Source organism: Microcebus murinus, chromosome X, assembly GCF_040939455.1.
Source record: "Microcebus murinus isolate Inina chromosome X, M.murinus_Inina_mat1.0, whole genome shotgun sequence".
Classification (NCBI taxonomy): Eukaryota; Metazoa; Chordata; class Mammalia; order Primates; family Cheirogaleidae; genus Microcebus; species Microcebus murinus.
This window is the reverse complement of record NC_134136.1, coordinates 126,587,710-126,601,568: the sequence shown is the minus strand read 5'-3', so window position 1 is coordinate 126,601,568 and position 13,859 is coordinate 126,587,710. Positions and strand designations below refer to the sequence as shown.

Here is a 13,859-nt window from a genome sequence, read left to right as displayed (position 1 = left end):
TGTCTCCCCAGTGAAATACTCAACACTGCACACACAGTCTGCAGAGCCACCATCTGAGCCGGCCCGGATCTGAGGACCCCGTTCAGCAGCAGGTGCCACTGCTTGTGACCTGGCTCTTTCGTTTGGCCGCACAGCTGCTACGCTGCTCTTTCAATGTCATTGACTCCTTGTTCTAAGCTTTCCGGATGAGCTTTAGGTGCTCATAAGTTTGGTTTTTGTGTCCTGCCATCGAGGGTGGGGTGTCCACTCTGCCACAGGGGCTCTGAGAGACCTTGGTGCTGAAATTCAAGAGCTGGCTCTGGCCGAGAGCCGGCCGTGGCAGCGACTGGGTCACCGACTCCCCCAAGCCAGCCTGCCCCTAGCCTGACCGAGCACGGGTCGGAAGAGGCATGATGGGAGAAGAGGATGCTGGGGATGACTACAGAGGAGGACTCATGCTCGGGACAAGAGTCTAAACCTAGGATACTGCGATCCCCCTGCACGCTGGAGTGGCTCACTCTGGCGGGTTTCTGCCACTAGGCAGCCCCCAGCAGAGACCTCGAGGAGCTGCCATTCAGGAGGCCCAGCCAGTACCCGGAGCCCCCGTGAGGAGTGAACAGCCAGCACCAAGTACCAGCACACGCACGAGGCACCGAGGGCGGCATTTTCATTTTGGTCTTTCTCTCCTATCCCAGGTTTTATGTTCCTGCTCCAAGTGGAGGCTGTTCAGTTGTTTAAGTGCAAACGTGCATCTCACGAGAAAGTCCTGCCCTGAGAATTTAGGAATCTTCTGGATAAGTAGCAAGCTGCAACTTCCAGGCCTAATTCCTAGATGATTCCCTAGGGGATGGGGTGTGGTCTTAGGGCTAACATGTTTACTCTTTAGGAATCATTGCTACGTTGGGAATGTTTTAGACTGGGCAGGGGCAGGTGCTCACCCTCCACCTGTCTATGATCTTACTTTGGTAGCAAGAGCTAGACATAGGGAATAAGCATCAAAGCCAGAAGCATGCTGATTTGCTTAAAAAGATATTAGGGGTGGGGAGGGAAGGGGAGAGATGCTACTTAGTATGGTGAGAGACACCTGACTTTCTAGCTCTGCGATCAGCCTGCCATCGCTTGTTCTGATGAAGAGCGGCTCCCAGGAATGTTCCTTTGGACCCTATGTGGCTCTGGCCCAGTGAGCTCTGCTGTGGGAAGCTGAGCTAGGGTCTACTGTCAATCTGTTTGCCGTGTCACAAAGCACTTCTGGAAGCAGAATGAGTCACTGGGCAGGCAGGATCCTATTTACAAAACTCTCAGGCCTCTTTGGCCTGGACAACGGCTCCACACGTTCCACAGGCTTTTTAAGGAAACCACTGGAATCCGCAGCCCCCACATGCTATGATGCATGCCTCATATGTTTGTTTTAGAAACTTTCCCGTAGCAGGCGGGTGGTCAGTTGCAGCACTGCACAAGGCCACCTCTCCGGGCCACCCCAGTGTGTGCCTGTGGGCCCCGAAGCACCACCCCTCCTGCTCAGCCCTTTGAGCCCGAGCAGCCCAGGACCGTGTGGCTGAAAGGGGGCTCAGGGCATTGGGGCAAAGCCATGAAGGAAGGAAACTGGCCTGGAGAAGCTCACTGTGCTTCAGCAAAGCAATTAGCAAGGCAGGCATTGCGTGCAAGATTGGTCTATTTCTAGGGCTTCCCATCCTCATTGCTCAGATTGTCTATTTGGTCAGGTTTGTCCCTCCCTGACACAAAGGCCCTTCGCCTTGCCCCCTGGCCAGTGCTGGGCTGGAGGTAGCTATGGAGGATTTTTGCACCCATAGCTTACTGCTACCTAGATGGTGTGACCTCAGTCAGGGGGGTTTCCACCTTACTTTACGGTGAGACCTATCTGATGGCAAAGACCTTGAAACCCTATAGCTGTGACATAAACATTCTGTGAAAACCATGTTCTCAGTAGCACTGCATTCAAACGAGAGACCTGTTTTGCTGTCCCCTAGCTAGGTACCTTCTGCATAAAGCCCATTGCTTGCTCCCAGGCCTGCAGGCGGCAGCCTGTGGTGACTGGACATGCCCAGTGGACCCCTCAGCCTCCTGTTTGCAGAGTGCTCATCCCACGGACGTCACCTTCCCACAGGCATTTTATGCCTGCTCTGAGCGGTGGTCTGCAGAAGCCTAGGTGGTCTCTTATGATTATCTGAAGGTTGCATGGACCAGCTTGGGCCTGTCCCAGGTGATGGGGATTGGGGGATAGTGGACTAGATGGGCCACTTCAAAATAGCTAATTTGGCAGAGAAAACTAACAACTCTGAGCATGTGCTGATGAAGTCACAGCCCAAGGAAACAAAGCTGAGGGGCAGGGAGGTGGGGCACCCCTGGGGGGACCTAAGGGAGGCTCACCAGTGCTCTAAGGAAGGAATGGAGACTGATCTCAGAATCCCCTATACATATGTTTATGTGCTTGTGTTCAGGTGTGAATTGTGAACTGTCTAGTGTTTGCATTAAACAAAATGGCACCTAACCAATCCTTGCATTCTGATAGTATGAAGGCACTTTGTCAAGTGATGCCATTTCTTCCTAAATCAATCTGTGATGTGGAGTTGTTCTCATTCCCCACATCTCTAGGTGAGAATTCTTGCATTCACCACTCGGTGAGCAGCTCAGTGTCGAGCAGCTCAGTGTCGGGGGTAGGGGGGCTTCCAGGGGTGGTCCCCCATTGCTGAGCCTGGAGCCCCAGGCTTACACATCCCAAGTCTATGACTCCACCTCCTTCAGAGCTAGACAGTAACCACAGCAGGTTCTGGTTATGTACAGTTGCTCCACCAGAGAGCGGAGCGAGGAAGGGGGCCCTGCACCCCAGTGCTTGTTGCAACCCCATGGAGAGTGGCCTGTTTGGGATAAAGTGTGTCCTTGTCATTAGCTCACAGTTTGGCTTGCAAACTGAGAAGACAGCTGGGTGTTCCAGTGTGAACAAGATACAGTGGACCCTAAGGTTGGTTGGTGGTTTTTTTTAATTTTGCTTTTGGCTAAACTAGGCTTATAGCAAAAATATACAAAGTTGTTAAACCCAAGGCTACCACATGATTCTCCTTTGCAGAAGATCTGGAGAGCCAGTGGGGGCCTGGCTGCTCTGGCCTCACTGCTGGGGATCCTTTGTGCCAAATACCACAGCAGTGATGTGACCGGAGAGGGACAGGGACCCCCAGGTCTCCCTATGAGAGGGGTGACATGCAGGGGCTGGTACAATTTTATCCAGGCCTTTACCACCCTGAAAAAGCAAGCAATCCTCCCAAAGATTGGGGGAAACGGCGATTTTAGGCCTCAGAGCCCTACGTGTGCACATGCCAGGTGGCTCCAGACCTTTTCCATGTCTTTGAAATTTTCTGAAGGTTACAGAACACAGGTATTTCCAATTTTAAAATTGGAGTACTTGCCCGTTTCAGCCCACTCAAGACTCATAAATTACATTTACAATTTAGTAAATGAAAATCACGGCATTTTACATATATTAACTGCTTGGCATATAGCAAACATTCAATACATGTTATTTTACTACTAATTTCCTTCAAGGGAAAAATCTGAAATACTTAAAAAGGAGACAACAAAAAAGAGCAGGGAGCAAACATTTTAATTACAGACTGAAATACAGTGTATCAGATGAGATGAATACAATACTGTACCAGTTTTTAAAAACCTGAACCATACAGGTTTCACATCCTAGTACACTTTAATAAAGCAAAAAAAAAATGCTTAGATAATAAAACTATGCTTCAAGTTGTTTTAGAAACAGTCCTGTGCTAGGAACATATGACAGAAAATGATCCATTGTGCTGCTTTAAAATCGAATGGGAGTCTCTAGGGATCCCACTGGCAGAGTCCCCTCCACCTGGTGAGGGTTCATAGGGCCCAGTCTGGGTGTCAGGTTCTCCCAGCTTCGCTTCTCTGGCTCTGTCAAAAGCATACACTACATTTAATAATCCTAGTTGGCTGGGGAATTAAACGCTACTTCTGGGAAGAAAATGGGAAATGTCTTCATTTAAAAAAAAATTATCAATGAAAATATCCAGTTTATGTACTTTCAGATATGTTGGGAACATATAAGCTAATAGCAATTGCACTACAATTTAGAAACAAATTCCCCAGATGATAAAAATGGAGAATTGACTTTAGGTTATCAAATTACATTGAAGAAATTTTTCTGGTATCATTTTCTCTAAGAATCAGAAAGTTCCAAATGTAAAAAAACAAACAAAAAAATCTATTCTCTATGTATTTGACCATAAAAACATTTAATATATTTTCAAATAAGGTCAATACGTAGGACTTTGCATTGAATCCAATAATTTGAAACCAACCAGCTAATACTGTGATGCAGGTGTACTCAGGACTGCCTTATGAGCTTCTGAGGCCACCTCTGGCTCAAAAGGCGAGCCTCAGGCTGGTGGGGTCCAGGTGAGCTGCCGCAGGGTACACAGCTCAAGGGAAGGGGTGTGGCCTGCTAGTGCGGACCCAAACGTGCAGTATTCACTGTGGCACGTGTCACACAGAGCAGCTAAGGGCTCTAATGCTCTAGCAGATGGGACCAGCTGATGGTAAACTAATTCCTGCAAGGACTTATGGCATCACAGAGCTCAAAGTTGCTAAATGAAGGTGCAAAAGTGGGAGGAGAGGCTGCGGTCGGCTCTGAGAAGGGAAAAACCGCAGAAAATGCGTGCTATGCTTTTCCAAACCGAAGCCATGGTACAGTGGTTGCTTTCAAACATTGACAGGCAGCCATGGCATAAAATGAGATATTATTTCATACAGGCATAGAACGGAGAAAGGTAGGCTTGCTTGACACAAGCAGCCAGCATCTGTAAAGAGGTGAGGGAAGCAAGGTCCGACGGCCCAGGAGTGACGGCCAGGTGGCCAGCACCTGGGCACAGCTTCCCCTCAGAAGAGCCAGGGACTGAGCATCCAGGTGCACGCCCTCCCCAGTGATGCACCTAGCCGCCTCAGGAGGCCAGTACCAGGGTCAGGTGAGGACATGACACATTGCCAAAGCAACCGTGTTCAAACCATTTCAAATGTACCACATCAAAATTAGCATGAGGTTTAGTGGAAAATAATTTCTCACACAGTCCAGTTATGCTGATACCTCCTCAGGTGACTAAACATAAAAAAGGACATAGGAAAATAAAAGCATGTTTCTTTTTTTAAAAAATACCTTATATGTATATGTACACAACAGTAATTGTTAACATGAGGACTCCTTGCACAAAGAGAACCATAGAATAGATGGCAATGGTTTGTCTTCTCCCCTAAATATTTAAGAACCAGTTTCCACATTGTGGCAACAACCTGAAGGAAACCATGTTGCTGGCAATGTGTTCTTTAAGTGAATGGTGTTTGTTTTCAGTGAAAGATGTAACTTGGAAAGAAATGGCATGAGACTTAAGTACTGCGTTCCATTCACTCTGGTTTCTCCCAAGCTGCCTGGATGATAGGAAGTCACTTCACACAGTGGGCATGACAGATGTCTCTAGTGAAACCACTGACAGGAAGGTAACAGGCTGTTCACAAAACAATAAGCACTTGCCAACAGTGGGGGCTGTCACCCAAACACATAAATGGTCTCTGGGCCTAATACTAAAAGACAAGATCACAAGCTACCGCCATAACAGCTAGTACCAGGTCCCTTTCCTGAGCCACCAAGAGACAGTGGAGCAGCAGGATGGCCTGAGATGGCTGGCCTTGCCTGTCAGACTGAGGTGTGAATGGGAGTGGCTGAGTGGGAAGGTGAGGAGCCCCGCTCGGACGAGGATGAGATGGCACGTGTGGCCACCTCCCGCTGGAGGTCCTCTACCCGCTTCTGCAGCTCTGCTCTGACGGCCAGCAGCTCCTTGAGATTCTGATGGATTGGCATCTGCGGTGAACATGAACAAAGCTAGTTAACAGGTCATTTCTTACCATGGCGTTTCCACATCAGCATAGCTGGCTTCATGTTTCACCACCACGGCACCTCGGTGTCGCTGACCGGCCCCTTGCCCAGTGTACAGTGACCCTGTCCCCACAATATTGCCGCGAAGGGTGCCATGAGGGCTTGTCTTACCCTCTGCTCCCCTCCCCCAGCCTCAGTTGCTCAGGACACAGGCTCAGGTAGACCACACTCCACAATCCATGGAGGAGGCCAAGTGTACATTGTGTCAGATGTTTATATGTCAACCCCCTCCTAGCCTCTCTAATCTCTGTATTTCTGCTATTTCTGCTTTTTTTGTAAATAGCTCAGCTGCCTGAAAATAATTCTGTTAAATCAGCATTTTCTACAATTTGTGTTTTCATCAACTGAAGCTCCCCCCAGGGGAGTTAGCACCAGAGGAAGGAGAGCCAGCCCAGTGTGCTTTTCTCAACTCCAGTGAGGGACAGGGCTAGTTAAAGAAATGAGAAGGGTTTTCCTTCAGCCTCACTATTTTATGGTCATAGCACCCAGCTTAGTCAATACACTGTCCTTTGCACCTACTGAGGCTTAGAGCCCCAGAACCTGGCTTCTCCCTCCCCCCAGCCAGGCCATGTGACTCACCACCTAACACCCTCCAGGGGTTTCTTCCTCCTGAGAGTAACCTGACGTTGGCCTCAAAGCCCTTTGCAGTCTAGCCCTAGCCTGCCTCCACTCTGCACCATCACGGGTGCCACTGATGATCAGCCCTCCTGGAAGGATGGAAAGAGGAGACACACTGAGAGAGGGTAGCCAGGGGCCTCCAACATAACACAGTGCGTGGCAGCCAGCACCAAGGAGCTAGGAACAAACACTGCACTTGGAGAGGACAGTACTGGGGTCTGACAGCAAAGGCTGGGGAGGTGGGCACCAGTTCCCCTCTTACCCTTAGGACCTATCTGGTATTTTCCTCTGTCTGTGGGATCACGTGATTCCAGTCAGACAAGGAACCACTTTGCAATCAAGCTCCCTTCACTGACATGCAGGGGAATACACAATCTTACGTGCACACAGGGCTACTCAAATGCACCACTATCATACCCTCATGCAGCTTTTTGTATCTTTTTGCATATTTCATTTGCAATAAATCAAGGGCATGCCTGAAGGAATGGAAAACTGAGGCTTAAATATAGGATTGTATTAGAAAAAGTTACCATCTAAGGGCAAGTTGTTCTTGCCTCATGGGTGCCAGCATGCATGAGACACAAGCCCAGAGGGTCCCAAAGGAAACAGGAGGCCCTCCTCTCCAACCAGCCACCCTCTGACAGATGCCCAGGGTGACCCTCTCTCGGCAGCCACCCTGCCGCTGCTGCCACCACCACCTCAGAGAAGAGGCCCAGCAGGCTCACACCCTACCTAGCTCCCTGTCACTGTCCAGCCACACCAGTCTGCATGCTGATCTCTGCCAGTCTGCACTGTACTTCCCATTCCCACCCACCACAGTGCTGCCAGAGTGAGGAGGAAGCTGCTGGAAGGCGGGTACAGGCTTTGGTTCTTATACCTGGCCCTGTCATGTAGATACTGGATGGCTCCCACAATCCTTGGGATAAAGTCCAAACTATACCTGCCCCTGTAGCCACCACCACCAACGCCCAGTCTGCTCCCCAGCATGCCGTGTGCCTAGCACCTGGGGTATGTACATGCTGCTTGTGTTGAGGACAAAAAGCTGTGGCCCATGAATTTCTCAATTCTCCCTCCTATGTAGCACAGTATAGGGAGAAGGCAAAACACTAGGCCACCCACCTACCACTGTGCCATGCACTTGGTATGGATTCATTTCATGTTCGGCGAGCATGTGAGGTCTCAGTGGTGATTAGGACCTTGCCCCAGATCAGGTGGTGACTCACTGCCAGAGGGGATTTGGCCCTGCTTGGGTCCATCCTTCCATGACTGCACACACCGGGCAGCAAGAGCTTGGGCAATTTATGGCTTCCTTGAACCTTCCCTTCACTCTCTGCATCGTGTGATTGTTGTGAGTGTTAAGTGAAGTCACATGTGGACAGTGGAAAGACGGACATGCTCTTAAAAAGAAAAAAAGATACCTGAGGTCTCATCCGTGGATTCCATCGTACGTAATAGTTTACCCACAATTCCAAATGACTCAGACTAGCAACAGGATATAACACATGGTTTTCATAATTCACAAAGAAGGGATTGGAGAATTCATCTAGCTGGCTATTGATATATGACCATAGAGAAATAGTCTTTGTACATACATCCTGAAAAACAAAAAAAAAATAATGAAATAAACTTTTCTTCATATCCTCAAGAATTAGTATAACGTGGAGAAAAGGACTAGACTAATGAAGTGAATTCCAATGCTGAAAAATTCAACATTTGCTAAGCCCTACCCCCATCTCCCTACCAGTCATGGTCTCATGCCAGGACAACATGGAAGGAAACACACACTGCTTGGTCTCCTGGAAAAAGGTATTGCTGAATTTAGGTAGCATCTGGCAACAGTGTCTATGGGAAGGCAGAATGAGAACTTTCTAACCACAGGATGATAGTGCCCATCAATAATATTTTATTCTGGTATAAAGTTTGCTTTTGTGACTTTTAATATTGAGGAACATGGGTAAAATTTACAGTTAAGATTCCTCACACTGAAAAATCATCACTATCTGGAGAAAAATGTGCCATGGTGGAAGGCTGGAGCAGTTCTATATAGAGAAGTATGTCATTAAATTATACTCTGTAACTACCTGGATTGCTCATTTGAGTGAAAACACCCACATTTGCAGGAATGGTGGGGCGGGTAAACATTAAACAATAGATCAAACACAATGGCAAAGTCAAATGAGAAAATGGTGAGACCAAGAAAATTTTCTACTGTCCTGCTGCTCACTTCCCACAAGGTAGCTAAATGTAGGAACATTCAATTAGGACCATTTCATTTTTTATATATTGTACCAGAGAAATAGCAGCAATAATTCAAGGAATCCAGAATAACCAAAATAATCTTTAAAAACAACAAAGTAGGGGGACTTACACTTCCTATTTTCAAAACTTACCACAAAGCTATGGTAATCAATACTGGTGTTGCTGGCATAAGGATAGACACATAGATGGATACAATAGAGAGTACAGAAATGAACTCTCTCACATTATGGTCAACTGAGTTTCAACAAAGGAGGCAAGAAAATTCAATGGGTGAAAGATATTATTTCCAACAAATGATGCTGAGACAACTAGATGGCCAACACACAAAAGAATGAAGTTGGATCCTTAATTCACACTATATAAAAACATGAACTTAAAATGAGTCACAGACCTAAATGTAAAAACGCTTTAGTTCAGTTTTCTATAGTCTATCACTTTTCCATAACTTGATGCTATCAAATACTTTTGACAGAAAATCTACACTAAGACATTTTGCTTTGGCTATTGAAAATTCCAACCCTAAAACTAGGCCAATTAAGTTTGAATTTCTTTTGGAAAATAAAATAACTAATGCCCTGTTTTTTTTTAAAAAAAAGTACAATGATTTTAATAAAATTGGTAATGGCAAAAAAAAAATGTAAAACTATTAGGAGGAAACATAGGAGGAAATCTTCATAACCTTAGGTTATGGTTTCTTAGATATGATACCTAAAGCACAAGCAAGAGAAAATAGATAAATTGGACTTTATCAAAGTTTAAAACTTTTGTGCTTTAAAAAAGGATACCATCCAAAAAGTAAAAAAATCCATAGAATGGGAGAAAATTTTTGCAAATCATATATAAGGGACTTGTATATATAAAGAATATATAAGGAACTCTTACAATAAAAGATAACCCAATTTCAAAATGGACAAAGGATCTGAATAGACATTTCTCCACAAAAGATACACAAATGGGCAATAAGCCCATGAAAAGATGCCTGACATCATTAATCATTAGGGAAATGCAAATCAAAACTACAACATACCACCTCCCACCCACTAGGATGGCTATAATTTTTTTAAAAAAGGAAAATAAGTATTAGTGAAATTGGAAGCCTCAGACATTGCTAATGGGAATGTAAAATGGTGCAACTACTCTGGACACAGTTTGGCAGTTCCTCAAAATGTTAAACAGAGTTACCATATGACCCAGCAATTCCATCCCTAGGTAAATGCCCCCAAGAGAAATGAAAGCACATGTCTACACAAAAGCTTATACACAAGTGGATATGGAAAGCAGCATTATTTATAAAAGCTAAAAAGTAGAAACAACCCAAATTTCTATCAAGTGATGAATGGATAAACAAAATATGGTCTGCTCATAAATAAAATGGAATATTGTTCAGCCATAAAATAGAAGGAATTACTGGTACATGGATGACCTCTGAAAACATGCTCAATGAAGTAAGACAGTGGTAAGCCTACTATTGTGTGATTCCATTCCTATGAAATGTCCAGAATAGGCAAATCCATTGAGACAGAAAATAGATTGGTGGTTGCCAGGGGCTGGGGGTAGAGGGAATGGGAAGTGACTGCTAATGAGTAGTCATTTCTTTTGGGGGTGATAATTTTATGAAATTAGAAGTTAGTGATGGTTACACAATGTGTAAATATACTAAAAGCACTAAATTGTACACTTTAAATGGGTGAATATTATGCTATGTAAATCATATCACAAGAGAGGTGATTGTTTCTTTTTAAAGACAGTAAATTTTGTGACCCTCTCAAAAAAAAAAAAATCTCAAGATAAAACCATAGTTTAAATTCTATATATAGACTTCATTCTTGTGTTGCTGGTTTTGTTTTAAACAGTTTTATTGCGATATAATTCACATACCATAAAATTCACTCTTTTAAACAAGTTTTTATTTTTATTAAGAAGTTAACAGGGCCCCATCACACTGCACCTACAGGAGTGTGGATATGATCCTAACTGCAGTGGGAAGCAGGGGCAAGGCACGTGATCAGATTTAAGTTAATAAATGCTTGCTCTGGTTGCTCTGTCTAGAATAGACTACTGAAGCCTGTCCCCGGGCTGCTGCCTGAATCCAGATGCGAGACAATAGAGGCTTGAGCTAGGCTTGTAGCTATCTGTAAAGCAGTTAAGAAGTGGACAGATTAAGAATATATTTGGGGGGACAGGACCAGCAGTGTTCGCTGATGGACAGCTGGAGGGAGGGTAAAGGAGGGATTGAAGATGATTCCTGTGTATCTGGCCTCAACATCTAGATGGCCAGTGGTGTCATTTACTGAGAAGCAAAAGACCAGGAGAGAAGCGGGAAAGTGTCATTTAGATCCTTGAGGCTAGAGTCCAGGGGTCCTCAAACTTTTTAAACAGAGGGCCAGTTCACTGTCCTTCAGACCGTTGGAGGGCCAGACTATAGTTTAAAAAAAACTATAAACAAATTCCTATGCACACTGCACATATCTTATTTTGAAGTAAAGAAACAAATGGGCAAAAACACCTGAATGTGGCCCGCGGGCCGTAGTTTGAGGATGCCTGGGTTAGACAAAGTCACCTACAGAGAGAGAGCAGGGTTCAGGGTGAGAAGACCACCCAGGACTGGGCCCAAGTGACTACAAATTTAGAGACTGGTTAAAATGGTAGCCAGCCATAGACTGAGCAGGGGAGGCCAGTGAGTGAGGTAGGGCAGGGATAAGGGAGGGGTCAACTGTGGGGAGGCTGCTGCGAGGGAGGGAGGTGGGCGTTGCTGACAGACTGTTTTCCCCTGAATTTTGGAATGTTCTAACACACTTAGTTCATTCATAGGCAGTAGTCCCTTTGAATTAGTGGGACGATATTCTCTAAGCTGCCTTTTACCAATGTCTTCTCATTTTTGACCATTTCTTTCTTTTATCCCTGAGGATAAAAGGAAGAAGAGGTGACATGTAACTCTGAGAAGCTTGGCAGATATATTTTTTTTAAACCAGCTCCCTCGGGGGGCGGGGGGGGCAAGGGAATTATACGTAACCTCAATATTTGTACCCCTATAATATGCTGGGAAAAAAAAAAAAAAACAGCTCCACGGACAAGAAAGTTTAACTTGCTACCTAAAGTGAGGTTTTTGGCTAGACTTGATTTTTTAAGTTTTTCAAGTATGATTCTGCCCAACACCACAGAGAATGAAAAGCAGATTTATACTATTTTGGAGTCAGTGCAATGGAAAGTACATGAACTCAGAGGCAGGAGTTCCAGGGTCTAGCACTGACCCTACATTTTAGAGAGCCCTGGGCTCTCTGGGTCCTAGCTCCCCACATCTATGAAGTAAGGGGCTTGTCTTAGACATATGTGGTGGGGCTGCCAGAGCCCAGGAAGGATATCTAGTGCAACCTGCCTTACACTCAGCAGGGCTGGAGCCCATGTCCTGCCTCCACTCAGTCCTTCTGTTGCAGTGGCACTTCCTGGAAGAGAGGGCTGAGAACAGGGCAAGCAACAGACGAGAACCCCACACACTTACCTCTTTGAATCGCTGTTGTTCACAGTTGCACAAAAAGGTCCCAAAGAGACAGCTATAAAGGTGATCCAAAATTGTAATCAAAAATAGTTCGTTAAACTCAAACGCTGAAGGAAACTTAAATGGAGAGAAAAATAAGATTTAGTCTTAAAGTCCAATTTCTAAAACAAAGTAATACTACTTTTTGTGAAAGACAGCTAAACTGCAAATTAGAACACAAAGACTGAAAAAAAGACTGAGCCGATGTAAAACTTAACTATCTATAGTTTCAAGACCAAGCTTGTAGACAGATCTGGCTGAGAAACCATCAGAGGCAACAGAGTTTGTTGTACTCTTCAATATCCAAAGTAACTCGTGCAGCTTCCACTCCTTACCATGGTAGGAGAAGAGAGCCCAGACTCAGCCTTCGGACAGAAACAACAGGCAAGCTGGACAAAACATATAAAATGACTGTTTTCAGATACTGACAACAAACAGCACAGGACTGTGACCCTGAGAGAAGAGACACAACTGAGGGGAGCCCTACTATTGTTCCAACTCCCACCTGCGGGCACATTCCAGGCCACAGAGCTGGGTGGATGGTGGAACCCAGGCATATTATATACCTAAAATGATTCAAGAAGAAATAGAAAATTTGAATAGCTCTGCATCTACTAAAGAAACTGCTAACTAAGACTTTCCCATAAACACAACTCCATGAACATACATCCTCTAATCATTACCAATGTATATGAGCAAGTTGAACCCAGCAATACATAAAAAGAGTAATACAACAAGACCAAATGGGGCTTACCTCAGGAATAGAAGGCTGGCTTAACTTTTGAAAGTTGATGTTATAAAAAAAAAAATCAATTGCTGTAATTCACCATATTAACAGAGGAAGAAAAACCACACAATCATCTCTGTTGTTTTAGGTAATGCTTAGTGGAGTTTTGCAGACTTCCAATGAAGACTATCACCATTGCCAGCAGATTCTAGCCATGAAATGATCTGGAAATGATAATGATGATCCTAGCAGCAAGCATATACTGAGTGCCTACCATATGCCAGAATTCTCATTTAAAAACATAGTGAGAGGAGGATCAAGATGGTGGACGAGAAACACCGCCAGAAAGAGTGTCTCTGCAGAAAAGACAGATTCTAGCAGAAATTAGAAAAAAGAAGCAAGAAAGCGAGCATACAGCAGACGAGGGCCGGAAGGAGGGGTACCTGAGACCCCAGGAGACTCCACAGGAGGAGGCCACGGAGGAGAACTGGAAGCTGAGACCACCGGAGCAGCCTGGAGACCAGTGGGAAGGGTAGGTGGATAAATCACCTTTCCCCTCCCTTGCAATTGGGACTGCTGGTGGGCTCCCCAGCGGGTGGAGAGACCTGCGGATACCAGCCCAGAGACGGCTGCCGCCAGCTAGCGGTGAGCCTGTAGCGGACGCAGCACCAGACTCCCAAATCCCTCGGGGCACCACCGTGTGCACAGACTCGAGCCGCGTGGCAGGCACCATATTACTTACTCCTCCCCTCTGCCGACCATACCCGCAGCTG

The 13,859-nt window shown here is 45.6% G+C and overlaps 2 protein-coding genes across 16 annotated transcripts in view; one reads left to right on the top strand and one right to left on the bottom strand.

Annotated features, from left to right (window-relative positions):
* CD99L2 (CD99 molecule like 2) overlaps nt 1-2,488 on the top strand; it is a 110,379-nt gene extending 107,891 nt beyond the window's left edge. For all 5 annotated transcript variants that reach the window (XM_075999541.1, XM_012753337.2, XM_075999540.1 and 2 more), the window contains one exon: nt 12-2,488. In XM_075999541.1, coding sequence (XP_075855656.1) covers nt 12-73 — 62 coding nt within the window. In that variant the 3' untranslated portion in view covers nt 74-2,488. The remainder of the gene's footprint in view (nt 1-11) is intronic.
* A 1,089-nt stretch (nt 2,489-3,577) lies between these two features.
* MTMR1 (myotubularin related protein 1) overlaps nt 3,578-13,859 on the bottom strand; it is a 68,033-nt gene continuing 57,751 nt past the window's right edge. For all 11 annotated transcript variants that reach the window (XM_075999539.1, XM_075999537.1, XM_020285181.2 and 8 more), the window contains 3 exons: nt 12,324-12,437; nt 7,984-8,160; nt 3,578-5,872 (listed from right to left, as the gene is read on the bottom strand). In XM_075999539.1, the coding sequence (XP_075855654.1) occupies nt 5,708-5,872; nt 7,984-8,160; nt 12,324-12,437 (456 nt within the window). In that variant the 3' untranslated portion in view covers nt 3,578-5,707. The remainder of the gene's footprint in view (nt 5,873-7,983; nt 8,161-12,323; nt 12,438-13,859) is intronic.